The sequence below is a fragment of the Marmota monax genome, unplaced genomic scaffold (assembly GCF_021218885.2).
Source record: "Marmota monax isolate L192 unplaced genomic scaffold, Marmota_monax_Labrador192_F-V1.1 WCK01_AAM20220418_F8-fsc00080, whole genome shotgun sequence".
Taxonomy (NCBI): domain Eukaryota; kingdom Metazoa; phylum Chordata; class Mammalia; order Rodentia; family Sciuridae; genus Marmota; species Marmota monax.
This window is the reverse complement of record NW_026694750.1, coordinates 6,682,929-6,698,669: the sequence shown is the minus strand read 5'-3', so window position 1 is coordinate 6,698,669 and position 15,741 is coordinate 6,682,929. Positions and strand designations below refer to the sequence as shown.

General features: G+C 59.6%; 1 protein-coding gene across 1 annotated transcript; it reads left to right on the top strand.

Moving 5' to 3' along the window:
• The first annotated feature begins 2,519 nt into the window (after positions 1-2,519).
• On the top strand, positions 2,520-15,728 carry Ccdc27 (coiled-coil domain containing 27). The gene is made up of 12 exons (XM_046424881.1): positions 2,520-2,681; positions 3,294-3,420; positions 4,289-4,399; positions 5,108-5,265; positions 7,967-8,116; positions 9,018-9,109; positions 9,411-9,826; positions 9,943-10,073; positions 11,626-11,703; positions 11,996-12,208; positions 13,989-14,093; positions 15,409-15,728. Exons 1-12 carry the CDS (start codon positions 2,520-2,522, stop codon positions 15,526-15,528), a joined length of 1,863 nt encoding a protein of 620 aa, XP_046280837.1. The 3' UTR covers positions 15,529-15,728.
• Positions 15,729-15,741: the final 13 nt, after the last annotated feature.

Below are 15,741 nucleotides of genomic sequence, written 5' to 3'. Positions count from 1 at the left end.
CTGGTCTCCGAGGTGGGGCCCCGCGCATAGGCAAGGTCCTGGCCCTAAGGCACCGGGTCCAGCCAGCCTCCCCGCCCCATGCCCTTTAGGCTGCTTGTCTCCAGGTGGGTCAACCCCCCACACAGGCCTTCCCTGATTGCACAATCGGGGCTTTTCCAACCAATTTCTATCTTTGAAATAATTAAGAAAAACAGTGACCTTCAGCCATTTGAGCCCCTCGGGTTCACTGAGGGAGGTGGGAACCTTCAGGTGCATGACCCGCAGGGGGCGGACGCCCAGAGAGGGCAGCCAGTGGACAGGGGTCCTTTCCCCAGCACCTGGCTCCACACCAGCCTCGAAGCCCCTGCCCCTGCCCACCAAGGCCTACCCACCAAGGCCTGCCCACCTGCCCCTTCTGGCACCACCAGCCTCTTCCCGTCTCTATGGACTGACTGACTCGTACATTCCAGAAGGTGGAATGACCATACTGCCTGAGTGCTCCAGTGAACTCCAAGGGAGGCACCTCCTCTCAATTGGGAGAGTGGTTATAGGAAACTTTTCCTGGACTTAGACACTCTCTAACATAATTCAGTAATTTTTGCAATCCCAAACTCTGTGTCCAAGAGCTTGGGATTGTAAGGGTTGTTTTATATTTTATTTTTTTACCAGGGATTGAACCCAGGGGTGCTCTACTACTAAAGCTATATATTCCCCAGAGTCTCACTAAATTGCTAAGGCTGGCCTTGAATTTGTGATCCTCCTGCCTCAACCTCCAGAGTCGCTGGGATGACGGGTGTGCCACCACACCTGGCTACAGGTTTTAAACAATGACAGTATTTTACCCCAAAATTCAGAGTCTCAAGTGTGCCAAACAGACAGAGCCATCTCTCTCTCTCTCTCTCTCTCTCTCGTACTGGGGATTGAACCTAGGAACACTTAACCACTGAGCTACATCCCCAGATTTTTAAAAAAAAAAAAATTAGAAACAAGGTCTCACTGAGTTGTTTAGTGCCTTGCTAAGTTGCTGAGGCTGGCTTTGAACTCTGAGATCTTCCTGACTCAGCCTCCCAGCCACTGGGATCACAGGTGTGGCCACGGCCCGAAAGCAGTCTTGAAAGAGAAAAGAGCTGGAGGAATCGCCCCCCTGATGTCAAAGCTCCTGTGAAGCAAAACAGAGCGGTGCTGGCCCAGCCCGGCCCAGCCTCAGAAAGTCCAGATGCAATGTGCACCTGCTGGCTGGGCAGTTGCTGGGTCCTTTCACTGGGTGGCAGGGTAGTCCTCTGGATAAATGACGCTGGGAAGCTGGACCCCACGTACGATGAAGGAAGTTGGGAGCCCGTACCACACGCAGAGCCTGACCCAAATAGATCAAGGAACTCGACCCAGAGCTAAACCACACAGATCTTAGAAGAACCCACGGGGCAAAAAAAGGTTCACAACCAACGGTTTCTCAGCTAGGACACCAGGCGACAGATCAAAAACAGATACATCAGGCTTCATCAAAGTTAAAAAAAATATCCTTCAAAGAATAAAATCGATAGAATAAGAAGAAAACCCACAGAATGAGAGAGAGTATTTGCTAATCATCTGATACAGGATTCATATCCAGAATATATTAAAACTCCAAGACTCAAAAACCCCACTCAAAAACACAATTAATAATAGGCAAAGGACTGAGATGGACATTTCTCTGAAGATGTCCGGCTGGCCGATGAACACCTGAACTGATTCTCAACCGCTAAGTGCTAGGGAACTTGGAAAGCGCAGAGAGGCCCCGCCTCCTCACCCCCAGGACCAGCCCCAGCCCGGGGTGGTGGCCAGCACAGGGCTCTCAACCTGAGCACGGTGCAGACTGGAAGGGTTCTGCTTCCAGAAAGAACAGTGAGTGAGCCTTTCTCTGGAAGAGGCCTTTCCCTCCGTCCCACTCTATTAAAAAACGGTAATCACACCCCAGGTGTGAGAAATGCCTCCAGATGGTGGCTTTTCACCAAGGATATCAACCTTTTCATTGAGGCCCCTGATGCAGAGTCAGGTTTAAATAAGGGGCAGCAGGGGTGATGGAGTCGAGGGAGGACGCGGGAGGGAAGCTGACCGCACCACGGTGCGAGCCCTGGGAATGTATCCCGGCGAGGCCACCTGAAGGTCTGGCTCTAAGGCACCAATAAAAGTACATTTTAAAAAACGAGGATGAAGGTTTTCAAAATCAAGCCAGGAGGGGTGCAGGCGGCTGGCCTGAGGCCCTGCCACACCTTGGGACGCCCTGCCGGCCACTCCCCAGCTCCCCTTCTCAGGTCCCTTTCCTAATGGCAGAAAATGGAGGCAGATGCAACCTGCCCTGTTGCTATGGAGACATCTGTGATGCCACACATGGCTCCCAGGGTCCGCCCCAGGCAGCAGGTCCCCGCTCAAGGTCAGATTCCCCTGGACACCCCGAGCGGGACTGAGGAGGGTCCCCAGGAACAGCAGGCCAGCGTTCTGACTCCGGGCGAACTTGGGAAGTTCTGTCCCCCTTCCTGATGCTACCTAAGAAAGAGGGCACGATGACGAGGTGCAGTTTGATGCCTCACCCCCTCGCCAAGGGCCTCATGATCCTGCAGAATGTGTCCAGCCGTGACACCCAGAACCCAGAAGGGAGACAGCTCCGAAACCAGCACAGCCTCAGCAGGTCGGCACAGGCCATCAGCCGCTACTACCAGAAGATGGTACGGGCCTGGGCAGGAGGACCAGGGCTGCAGGAGCTCAGCCACCTTGGACTGACCCCCTCCTACTTGCCACCAGGCCCCGCGTAGCCGTCAGCTGACAGCACTCCACAGATGTGTTGGTGGTGGGTGTCCACAGGCAGATTCCAGGCAGCTTGGCGAGGGGCCTGCTCTCTCCAATCCTGAGCTCAGTAGCTGGGTCAGGCTGGCTCCCCTCTGTAGCCTGGCTCCCACTTCCTCTGGCCAGCCAAGCCCAGAGCAGGAACCCAACCCAGGCCTGGGGAGAAGATGCACCGTTTGCCTTGAGACTCCCTTAGGAGCATCTTGAAGAGGAGGGTGAAGGGGGAGAATGGGACATGGGAAGGGGCATCAGCAGAAGGGCCAGTGGCCTCCTGTGCTGGCAGAGCCTGAAGCAGGCTTGGCGCTTCCTAGACGTGCCCAGGGCTCAGCCCAGGCTGCTTCCATTGGGGGTCGGCATGGCTTTTGCTGTGACCTAGGTAGCCGGGAAGGGCAGACGGACGCAGTGGGCACCAGGCGGGGCCCCTCACTCAGCAATGGGAGCAGCCTCCTGGGTCTTCTCTCTCACTGACTGCCTCATGTTTCCTATTTTGCCAGAGTGACCTCAAGGACATGGACAGCCCTGATGGCTTTGTGTCCGAAATGGAGGAAATGAGGAGGGCGTTTCTCAGGCGGCCTGGCTGCCCCCAGTTTAGCACCAGGGCCACATCTATATCCCAACTGGGTAAGAACCCAGCCAGGGCCCTGGTGAAAGCCGCCCCTTCCCCTGCCACCCTTCAGCCTGCGTGGGGCCTTGGCGGCTGCTTTCAGACTCCACTCTGGCACAGGGTGCCCACGCTGGGGCCACGCCGAGACTGAGGGGCTGGGGAGGAGGGTCGAGGACTCTTCTGGGCCGGTTTTCCTTCCCACCTGTCTCCCACCTTCCTGCTCTGCTCTCATGAGCCAGGGCCCCCAACACTGTGGACAGGGGACAGGGAGGAGGCTGGGGCTGTGGGACTGTCAACAAAGTGGCCCAGGAGACCACAGGTAGCGCATTAGGAGCAATCACCGTGGTGGAGCCCAGCGGCTGTCCTGTCCAAGTCCCCGTGTTCTGATGCAGGGTGCGAGGCTCAGAGGACAGCTGGCAGCTCAGTGGTCAGAGCCAGGCTTCACCCCCGCCCCCTGCTCCCGACCTGGGCGTGTGCAGCCTCCCTTGCTATCCTTCAGGAGGGTGGGCTTGAGGCTCCGTGCCTGTGACCAGCCCTGGGGGACTGTCCATGGTCTCAGCTGGCAGCTGGGCACAAGTAGCAGTTCCTCCTCTTGGGTGTTGTTTCCCCTCCCCAGTGAGAGGAACCCTGAGGTGGGCAGGTCTCTGGGGCTGAGGGTACCCTCCTGGGCGTGGGTGTGCTCCACGTTCTGCTCCCTGGGCGCTGCCGCTGGCGTGCACTTGACAGCTGTGGTGGAGGAGGCCAGAACCCACCTCTGGTCAACCCCTCCCACCAAGTCACCTTTACCCTGCCCCGTGGTCAACCATCAGGCACCACCGTGGGCTCTGCCTGGGCCTTGGGGAGACGAGGCCGTCTGGGTCACCCCTGGCACCCCCCACGCTGCAGGTTCAGGCACTGTGGTCGGTCTGCCCAGGGAGGTGTGCGTCAGCCCTGAGACCTGGAGGGTGATGGAGGACCCGCTCCTGGACAGGCGGGGCTTGGACACGGGAGTGGACAGTAAGGAGCCCAGAGCCCCTGCCTGCTCTGCTGGGCCTGATCCTCCCCAGGACCGCCTGCTGCTCGGGGGCTCTGGGAGATGACCTCCCAGACAGGCTCTGCTCCATCAAGAGTGGACAGTGCAGTTTCCAGGAGAGCAGTTCCTTGTCTTTGGCAAAACTGCAGTTGAAAGATTTTGTCCCCCACCTGGGTGGACAGGCCTCATGGGCCTCACTGAGGGGCCCACGGGACACCCCATTCTTGGAGAGAGACCCGTAAGGCACATGCGCACAGATGGAACAGGCTCTCATTTGCCAAAAGACGAAATCCCCACTAAGATGCTTCCCTCTTGCCTGGACTTGAGGAAACAGTCTACAGTGACCAGCTCCTCTGGGGCTGGGGGAGATGGAGAGCCTGGGTCCAAGGAGGGTCAGCCTGGGGCCACAGGGCCACATTGGAGGGCCTCCTGGCCTCACCCCCAGCTCTGGTTTCTCTGCCCCCTGTGCGCACTGCAGGGACGGGCGTGGACGTGAGAGCGTCCCTGGGGACACCACTGCCTTCTCAGGTCCGCTTCTTGGGGAGGTGGGTGGACGCTGAGCATACGGGGATCCTTAGATTTTACCATGGCAGCAGAATCAGGAGACAGGAGCAGGTCACTGGGGAGGTGGCTGCGGGTGGGCTCCATGCCAGGCAAGAGCGCCCCTGCCTGCTCCTCCTCTGCCCCGCCAGGGCGCCTCATTCCCTTCAGTAAGAGCGCCTGTGAGCTCAACCACCTGCACAAGGAGGACGAATCCCGGACCCCGAGTCCCGTCGCCAGCAGTCCACTCACAGCCCAGAGCTTCCCGAGACAGAGGATGCCCTGGTACATCTCGGTCATCCACGAGAAGGTACTGACCCCATGCCCCTGGCTCTGGGTCCTGACTCCCCAGGAGCCTCTCCCCTCCAGGTCTGCTTAGCCAGGGCAGGCAGGCCCCAGGTGTGTCCCCAGAGGACCTCCAGACCCCTCTTTGGTTGCAACAAATCTGATGCTGACAGGTCCCTTGGCCCCTGTCCGTCCTCACCCAGGGGAACTGCCCCACGTTTAACCCCCAAAGCTCTGCAGAGCTGTCACCCCGAAACTCCCCTCTGGAGCCTTCTGAATCACACCTGCAGCACCCACAGCTCAACAGGCAGATCTGCACCCAGCTCGATTTCCGCCATGTCCTCTTTGTGACATCCATGTCCACGAGAGAGACTGGTTTATGATTTGCGTGTCTTACGATTCACTGTTGGATTCTGGTGCAAAAGGTATCAGGGTCTCACTGAAAAGTGAGCTCGCGGGCACTTTCCCTTTACCCTCCCAGGCTCGGGAAGATTGTGCCTAAGACTGGTCTCTCTTCTCCCGTAGATTCCAGAGAATTGCCATCGAAGCCATCTGTGCCTGGAGCTTTCTTATAGGAGAGGGTTTTTTTTTAATGACAAATGTGATTTCTTTACAAGAGACACATTTCATTTGTCCTCCTGTTTTGGTTGGGTGTGTGTTTGAGAAATGTGCCTTTTGGACTTTGCCAGAATACAAGGATGACCGATATCTTCCCCGTGGATTCTGCAGGAATAGCATTGTCCGTCATTTTTGTCTGGCATGGTAGTAGGTGAGAGTTCTACCCACTGAGCCATTCCCCAGTCTTTGATTTTTTTTTTAAGTTTGAGACAGTGTCTTGCCAAGTTGCCCAGTTGACCTCAAACTTGCAATCCTCTGCCTCAGCCTCCAGGGATAGCCTCTTTTTCAAGCCTGACAGTGGTAACTTTCACCTTCTCTTGTCTACATCAGTCGTGCTAGAGGCTGCTCCATTTTAAGTCTTCTGTTAGCATCTGCCCTGTGTTTTGTCAATTTTCTCTCGTGCGCAGTTATTTATGTATTGGTATTGGGGGTTGAACCTGGAGGTGCTGTACCATTGAGCCTTATCCCCAGCCCTTTTTATTTTGAGACAAGGTCTCACTCGCCAAATTGCTGAGGCTGGCCTTGAATTTGTGAGCCTCCTGCCTCAGCCTCCCCAGGTGATGGGATTGTAGACATGTCCACTGCATCTGGCTGTATGTTTAATTTTTATATCATTCATTTTTTTGAATTGATGAAGCATTAAGGAAAGGTACGGAAATGAGTGATAAGATGTTGGGCAGCTTGTGGGAGCACCAGGGGATGAGATTGGGTGGAGGCACCGTGGGACTTAAGAGTCCCAGAAAGTCCAGGTCCAGGATATTCAGGTGACATTTACCCCTGAAACTGTAAATGATGATAGCTTTCATGATTTAAAAAGTGTTTCTACTCTTTGACATAGCAATTCTACTTCTGAGAAATGGCCGGAGGATAGATTATCTAGAGTCACACAGACACGTGTAGAGTACCGTTGGCTGCACTGTTATCATGGACCAACAGTGGGATTTACCAGATAATGCATGTGAACCACCCAGGGGAAGGGCTGCAGGCTGGGCTGCCTCCAGGAGCACAGATGGGAGCATTAGGGTTGCTGTTCTCTCTTCCTATCTGTCTTAGATAAGCTACTCTCATTTGGTGGTGGGAGTCACCTGCACCAGCAAGCTACTCTGTGCAAACCTGGCAGCCCAAGAGGAGATCAGCGCTCTTACCAGTTGTCACTGGGCTAATTTCAGACACGTGCCATGTGTCTAAAACCACCGGGGCCAGAACAACACAATGTGAATCTGCATTATTATTCCCCCCTCTAATGTCTACTTCAGACAGAAAGGAAAGTTGTAGGAATAGCACAGGTGATTGGCACACGCCTGTTAGATTTCCCGAATGTCAAAATGTTGCCCAGTGTGCTGAGTTCTTCCCCCCCTCCGACCTCCTGTGTCTAACTGGATTGTTGGCTTCCTTCTTCCCTTCCTGTAGGTTAATTTGCATTTCCTGTTCTCAATTCCTGTGTTGGGTACTGGGATCGTGGATCTCCCATTTTCGCCCTAATACATGCATTTTAAGGCTATAAATTTGACCTTGATCACAGCTTTAGCTCCCTCCCACGGTTCAAATCGTTTTGTCATTTCCTTCATGATGTCTTCTTTGCCCATACGCTAGATAGAAACGTATCACTGTATTTCCAAATGGTAAAAAGGTTTCAAGTTATTTTTTCCTTCCAGAATATTCGGTCTGGGGTCATTTTCTCCCTGTCTGGAGACTTTCCTTTATCATTGACCTAAGTTCAGATCTGCTGATGACAAACCCTCCCAGCTCCTGTTGGCCTGAAGACATCTTCATTCTTGTCTTTGATTTTGAAGAACTGAAGGAATGGAGATTCTGAGAAGGAGGCTGAGGGCCCCGAGGAGCTCGGGCGTCGCTGGCTAAGTGTGGGGGAAGGCCGGCCTCCTGCATTTCAGTGGGGGAAGCTGGACGAGGCTTTGCTCTCAGGGCAGGTGCCCAGATGATGGGCCACGGAGCCAGCTGCAGGGACGTGCTGCAGCCCTGGGTCTCAGAACTGGGACTCTGGGTGGCCGCCTGCTCCTCCCGGGCGGGGAGGAGCTGTGTCCCTAACTGCCCATGGAGGTGCCTGTCTTTCTGCCCAGGAACACTCCCTGCTGATGCTGGGAGAGGAGATTCGGCGCCTGTCCGAGCTGGAGACGCAGGTCCAGCAGAAAGACCAGGAGATCCTGGCGCTCCAGAGGGAGAAGGAGGTCCTCAGGAGGCAGCTGAAGTGCCTCCTCAGAAGCAAGAGCCAAGAGACACCGGCGTCTGTGGATAGGAAGGTGAGCAGGGGGTGCTGTGAGTGGCAGGGCTGGCCACCTCAGGCCCCCGGCCAGTCCCAGGCCTGCTGGAACGTGGCAGGCCCCCTGGAGCGTGGCCTGGCCTTGGGTTCTGGTGGACAGGCTGGACTCCCGCGGAGACTCAGGCAGGGGTGGGAAGTGGGAGGCGAGCGCTGTGAGCTGGGCCCTTGACTTGCCTTCTCCTGGACAGTCGTGGCACTACCAGGTGGCTTCCCAGCTCATATATGAGTGAGGCTGAGCCCACCTCTGAAATCTGCAGGCTGGAGGCCACCTTGCAGGTGTGACCCACGCCAGGCTGTGGGTGGCACAGGCAGTGGTTCCTGGGTCGCCCTGACCTGCCTGTGAGCCCCTCTCCCACTTTCTGGCTTTGGACGGCTCTGACCCGGCCTCAGTGTCCTGGACTGTGGGACGGGGGCGGAGACGATGCCAGGTCTGGGCAGAGGACGCATGAGGCAGGTGTGTCGGGTCCTTGGATCTTCCCAAGACTTGACCCTGCCTGAGCTTATGCTGGGGCGGGGAGGAGGCCCGGACCACAGACAAACGCCCGGACTCCTCAGAGCTGCCACATGCAGAGGGCAGGGCCAGGCAGATGGGTTCCCCATCCACCCTCCAGGGCCACTGGGTGTGAGCTGTGGAGTGCCCAGGTGAGCCATGTCAGGGGTGCTGGTCTGCACTGGCCCCTCAACTCCTCCAGATGAGCATGCCTGTCACCCTAGGCCACTTGCCGGTGGCCCAGAGCCCTGCCAGCTACCCGGGACTGCCCATCTGCCGATCACTGCCCTGCTGGGCTGACAGAGCACCCAGTGCCCCCCCCCCTCTTCTGCCGTCGCCCACCTGGACTGGGTGGGGGCAACTGCAGTCAGGGACCCGCCGTGTCCTGCAGGAGCGGCCCTCGGAGGCTCAGAAGCTGGGGGTCCTGAGCATCCTGAAGTCCCTCTACAAGGATGAGGATGAGGAGGAGCGCTGGGTGCAGGTGTGGGGCAGCGCAGGAGCACTTCCCTTCTCCAGGGCGGCCGGGGTCTGGGCTAAAGGGGCCAGGCAGGCTGTGCCCACGTGCGGCCCTGGCACGTGGGGGTGGCCGTCCCCAGTGCAGGTGAGGGGTGGGTCATGTTAGCCCCGTGGGCACAGGTCCTGCAACCTCCTGACAGCAGGTGCCACGCTGAGCCGGGGGGCTGGGCAGGGGCTGGGCAGGGGCTGGGCAGGGGCTGGGGCTGGCCTCGCTGGTGAGCTGCTCCGCAGCAGCTGGGATGAGGTGCCCTGTGAGTGCCCTGACCAGCCCCCTTCTTCTCCCTCCCCCAATGCAGGAGGAGCACGCCAAGGAGCACAGCAAGGAGGAAGAGGAGGAGGGGGAGGGGGAGGGGGAGGATGGGGAGAGGGAGGGGGAAGAGGAAGGCCAAGACCAGGGGCCCCCGGTGACCAGGGCAAAGGGCAGCATGGGCAGGATGGGGGCCGTGCCGGAGGAGGGCCCTGAGGGGGAGGAAGAGGACGAGGAAGAGGACGGGGACCAGGAGGAATCGGAGGAACGGAGCTGGGAACTGCGGGAGGGAGAGGGGAGCCCCCCGAGGAAGGCCTACTCCCTGACCGAGTCCTTGGAGGAGGAGCTGATGGCCCAGCTGGAGGAGTACGAGCGCACGCTGGTGGAGTTCCAGAGCGAGCTGGGGGTCACCAGGACCAGATACGCCCTCGCCACAGGTGGCGCGGCCCAGCAAGCCGGCCAGGGGGCGGGCGGGGCAGGGGGTGCAGGGGGCGCAACCCGGGGACGTGGAGTGTCCCCCCGCCAGTCGGACCGTCCCGTGGTGTTCACGCAGGAACCATCACGACACTGCAGCGGCGGCTGGAGTTCCAAGAATCCCAGCTGCGAAAGGTCAACACGGAGAAGGAGCTTCTGCGGAAGGGCCTGCAGGAGCGGAAGCAGCAGCTGCAGGCCATGTCCGACAAGGTGGCTGTGCGCTGGCCCAGCCACGGGCGCCCTGGCCCCCCAGCCCTGGTTGGCTCACGTCTGGCGGCTGGTGGAGGCTCCCAGCCAGGGGCGTCTGAGCACTGGCCCGGGGTCACGTGGCTGACGGTGGCAGAGCTGAGATTCCCACCAGGGCCCACAGGTCCAGTGGTGGCCCTGCTGCCCTCTGGCCCTGACCATGTGTCTGTCTCTTGCCCCAGGTGCCCTGGGTCACTTCCGGGGTACCCCCTGGACGAGGCCCTCTGTGCTCGGAGAGCGTGTGGTGCGCGGAGCCCCCTTGCTCTTGCGGGGTGCTCTTAGCTCTTCTCCAAGCTCCTGGTGGCACCTCTTAAAGACTCGGGTGTCTAGTCCCGCAAGTCCCTGCCTCTCGCTGCCCTCCCCCAGCAGCCGCTCGCAAGCGCCCCTGATTCTTCAGGAATCTCGAGGTTTGCGACGGCAGGCTCAGCACCTGCCCCTCAGGTCTTCCTCTCCCCTGCCAGCTCTGCCTGGCACCAATGTCACCAGGAGAGTGGCTCCTGGTCCCCAAGTCACCGAAACCAGAGTTTTGAAAACAGCCTCAGGGCTGAGCGCCTCAGTTTGAGCCTCCGCCCCCACACGTGCTCCTTCTTGATCTCCCTCCTCCCTGGTGCAGAGGTGCTCCGGGGCTTTCCGGCAGGGTGCAGGCAGAAGGCCTGGGGACACAGAGTGCCTGCGTCCCACTCTGGTGTCAGATGGTTTGGTGGGCCGCAGGTCCAGCTGGGAAACGGCACCCTTGAGCCCTGCAAATGCTGTGCCTGTGGCCTTCCAGCCCAGGCTGCTGCGGGGAGGCCCAGGCTGGCGACCCGTCTCCTCTGGGTGCCACTCTAGCAGTGGAGGGCCGGAGCTGCCCCTTGGCCGGGTGTCCGGGCCTCACAGGCCGGGCCTCTCTTGGCCCACTCCCAGGCCTCGGTGGCCGTCAGGAAAGCTGGCCCTCCTGCCCTCGGTTCCGGATCTTTCTGCTGTTTGTTTTCTCTGAGGCTTCTCTGGCAGAGTGGTGTCCCTCGGGGAGCTTCGAAGGGCAGAGTCTTTTCAGGTCGTCCTTTTGGTTTGGTCAGCTTCCCTGCAAGCTGGGAAAGGCACCAGGGTCTTCTCTAGAAGGCCCAGGCCCTGGGGCGGGGTGGGGGAGGCAGCCGGCTGCACCACTTCCCACCCACTCAAGCAGGTGGCCTCTCCAGCCTGAGGCCAGCCGTCTCTGTCAGGGTGGATGAAGGTAGGAACCTGGCCCCTTGAGGCTGGGAACAGGAGTGGGGCTGAGTTTCTGAAGTAACTAGTCCCAGCCTCGGGGCCGCTGCCTTCCTGAAGCCTAGGAGCTTGTGGGTGAGCCGGGAAGTTTGCGGTTCGCCCTGTGGGCGGCTTAGGTCCCGCAAGTCCGACACCGCCGGGCCTCTCAGGTGCTCTCAGGCGCTTCCTCCTCCTCTGTCACTTTAGGGAGCTGGGGAAGGAGGCAGCGGGAGCCAGGGCTCCGCCTCTCCCCTCGGCGCGAGCCTCCCAGGCCAAGCCTCTGTCTGCCTTCCAGTTCTCCAGCCTCCGGGAAGAGAAGAAGCACCAGGAGATGATGGGGCTCATCCAGAAGGACAACCTCGTCCTCCGAGAGGTGCCAGCCTGGGTGGTGTGGAAGGGCGGGCCGGGGGGCTTGTCCTTGGTCTTGGTTGGCTGAGCCTGGGCCTCTTTATTCAGGCAGCACCACCCCACACGCCCCAGGCCTCCGATCCGCACGGGGGGGGGGGGGGGGGGGGGGCGGGGGGGGGCCCTTGCGATGGCTGGCTCTGGGGTGGGAGGGAGGACGCACGCAGGCCGAGGTCTCCAGCTGTTGGAGGAAACCAGTGGGGACCAGACGGGAGAACCTGGGCCAGATGGTGACGCCTGTCCTCCCTGGCTCCTCCCAGCGGGTGTCGGAGCTGGAGGCAGAGCTCACCAAACGTGACCTGGCCATCACGGAGCTGAGCACCAAGGTGGGCGAGCTGCAGACGCAGACTGAGCGGGACCAGGACCAGGGGCAGCGATGGCAGCAGCTGCACGAGGAGCAGCAGAGCAGGAATGAGATGGTGCGGCAGGCAGAGCAGGCGACCCGCGTGGCCCTGGAGAGCGCCCAGTCCAGGGTATGCGGCCGTCCTCCCAGGCCTGGCCCGCCCAGGGAGACTGTGCACCAAGTGGGCAGGGGTGGGCCTGGGTCCACCTGGGATCCCAGGACCCGGGGAAAGCTGCCGCTTAGGCTGTGGCGGAGGAGGGAGCAGGCGGTCTGGAGCACCCGCAGGCGGCCTCGCTCAGCAGGGAGTGGGCCTTGGGTTGGGCTAGGAAGGTGCAGAAGGACTTGGTAAGCGAACCAGGCAGGAGAGGGCCCAGCCAGCACTGCTCTGTTAACGTCCTTTGACTCGTTCAACAAAGCTGTGAAGTGGACCTACTCACTGTCCTCGCTTCACAGAGGTGTGGCCTGAAGCAGGGAGGATGGGTGGGCCACACCTGCTGTGGTGCTGGGGCCTGAACCTGCTGTCTCACCTGGGGGCTGCGCTCAGCCCGGAGGTCATGAGCACAGCACGGGATGGGTGCACCTGCCAGAGAGGGACCCAGAGCCCATCTTGATTTAGGATCCAAACTCAGCAACAGGAAAGGTCACACACACACACACACACACACACACACACGGGCTTTTGAAGTGACAGTTTCCTTCCCCATCCACCCTCCAGGCAAGTCCACTCTATCCAACTCTGTTCCCTTCCTGTTCAGGCCAGCCTCTCCCATTGGCCTGGACAGCACCACTGAGGCCCTCACACTCCACCTCTTTTAGAAATCCAGCCCCACCCTTGTCACCTACCAACTCACAAGGACTTGGTAGAGTGTGGAATGCTGTGTAGATAAAAATTCTGTGAGACTGGGGTCCCCAGGACACCGTGCTGCCGTGGAGCATGCCCTGGATGACCAATAGTGCTGAACAAATGGAAGTACTCCTGGTACAGAGAAGTCCCTTGTCCTCTCGGTCCTCTAGCCCCTAGCATGGTGCTGGGGATAGAATGGGGGTACAAATGTTGGAAAGAGCAGGATCCCCCTCCCCTCGAGGCCCAGGGGCTCATAACATTCCGGCTGTTGCTTAAACTGCCCAACAGGCAAACAGACATGATGACACTCCCTGGCACTCCAGGCCCCTGGCTCTCGGTGGCATCCTGCAGTGTCAGGGATTCTGGACACAGGGGTTCACGGAGTTGCCCTTGTAGCTGCAGCTGGGGACCCTGCCTGAGGCTGGCAGGATGCTGCACAGCTCATTCCGGTCTGGCGGGAGGCATGGGGGGCGGGCTGCCAGCGTGCAGGATGCTCACGGCAGGGAGAGACCAGAATACTTCCTCTGCAGGGCCTGGCTGAAGGCTGCTCCACAGCACGATGCCTCAGGCCATGAGGAACAGGAGGAGGGCCATGCGTGCTGGTGGGGAGGGGTCCCAGACCAGGTCAGTTGTTAAGTGCCCAAATCCAGGGCCAACGATGCTCAGGGGAAGGCCTGCTGGACTCCTGGAGAGTGTCCTTGAGGGCCAGGAGTGGGCTGGCTGGAGCTCCCCTGCAGGGTCAGGAGATGAGGCTGCGGCTGTATGCAGCTCTGAACTATATCTAACTCAGTGCAGGTTTTACTTTTTCCAATTTAAAGACAGGCAAAAAGTTGGAGTGGCAGAAGCTTTTGGTCTTGACGCTGGGCTGCCCAGGGTCGTGGATTTGATCTGGTACCTCTGAACCTGGGGCAGGCACGTGACCTCAGGCCCATTTCCAGCTCCTAACACCATGCATAGGGAGGGCAGGACGTGCCTTCCTGGCCTGTAGGACTCAGGGCATGGCACAGCCAACGCACAAAGCATCTTTCTGGGGCAAAGAGTGATGGTATCCTCCCTCTGGTGGCAGCTTGAGAGACTGAGGAGTAAGATCATCCAGGCCACCTTCAATGTCAGCGGGATCAAGTCCTTGGCCACTGAGATCTCTGACAACCACATCCTGGAGGCCCTGCAGGTACTCTCTAGTATTCTCTGACTCTCCTTCCTCCAAGAGCTGCAGCTGGGGTGGGGGGAGGAACCTGGGTTGGATTTGGGGGCTCTGTCACCCTGGCTGTGCACCCGTCACCATGGCCCCAGGACCATGCTTTCCTGAGCAGAGGGTACCAGACCCTCCCTAGGGGGGCCATGCCACAGAGCTGGTGAGTCTGGGCTGTTCTCAGCCAAAAGAGGCAGGGTATTGGTGACTGGTGGCTGCAGCAGCCACAGCGCCTCCTGACGACCACAAGCAGGGTCTAGCTGCTGCATCACGGGGCCACTTTGCTTGGCTCAGGCTCCTTGGTGGAGGATTCCCTTCTGCTGGACACTAGACCAGACCTCTGAACCAGGACCCTCTCCCTCCCAGCCTCAGCCTTGAAGCTCACTGACTTGAGGCCCCTAAGCAGGGGCTCAGAGGGGCAGGGGCTGCAGCAGAAGTAATGCAGGCTGCGGTGCATTGGCTGGAGCAGTCACCACCCACTCAGTGGTGGCCAGGCTGTGGGCCACTCTTGGGCTCCCTGGGCCACTGGGGCTTCGCTCTGTAACGGGGAAGTGCACCCCCACCTTCAGGATACGGTGGGACCCAGAGCTCTGGGGTCTCTGAGCACCCGAGGCTGAGCTGGGGGTCACTTCTCACTCACAGCCACTTCTGTTCCCAACACCCATACCTCCTCCACGGTGTTGCCCTCTGAGCCCAGCACACACCCATGCGTCCCAGCGGCCAGGTCCTCTGCCTCTGCAGTGTGGGGGGTCTGGTCAGTAATGCTGCTGTAAGCAGGAATAGAGGGGAGAGGTCAGTGGCCTGGCTCCTGTTGGTCGGGGAGGGAGCACCCAGGGCCTGATGTGCTGACAGCCAGGGCTGAGGAGGGCTGGGAGGGGGACAGGGACTTTCCCTTGACCCAGTGCTACACAGACAGAAAGGACCTGAGAGACAGATGTCCCTTCTAGTCTCTGGGAGGCTGGGCTCCTCACACTCTTGGGCGGAAGGGGTGAATGGGCGTGGGCTTCGCGATGAGCCAACCCAGGAGCTGATGGTGGGAGTCTACTCCTGCCCTGCCCCTGCCCCTCCTGTCCGCCCCCGTCCGCCCAGGCTGGAGACCAGCTGCTAGAGTCCTACACCACAGGAACTGGCAGAGGGCACCAGCAGAGGTTGTTGCACACACTTGCACACCACTGCTCTAGCCAGCCTCCAGGGGAGGACGGGGCAGTGTCCAGCAGCCCACAGGGCCTGGGCAGAGGCTGTAAGGCCAGGTGGGGAACAGGGAAGACCACCTGCCCATGTACTTCCTGTCCAGAGGATCATCTCAGAGAGGAGCGACTACTACAACCAGCTGAAGCAGAAGGGGGTCAGAGTGCCCCCGCTGCAGCAGTCAGAGATCATGCTCACCAAGCCCAAGAAGGTCACCTCCAAATAAGCCCAGCAGCGGCCCAGGGCAGTGAGCCCTCAGAGGCCAGGACCCGGGATGGGGGGGGGTACCTGCTCTGATTCAGAATTAAACCCTGGTGCCAGCCTTGGTCTCCTCTCTTCCTTCCCTGCTGCCCCGTGTGGCTAGTCTCCTCCACCCTGGGCTCATGGTCCGCACGCCAGCACTCACCCCTGGGACCTGCTTGGGGAGGCTCACACTAAG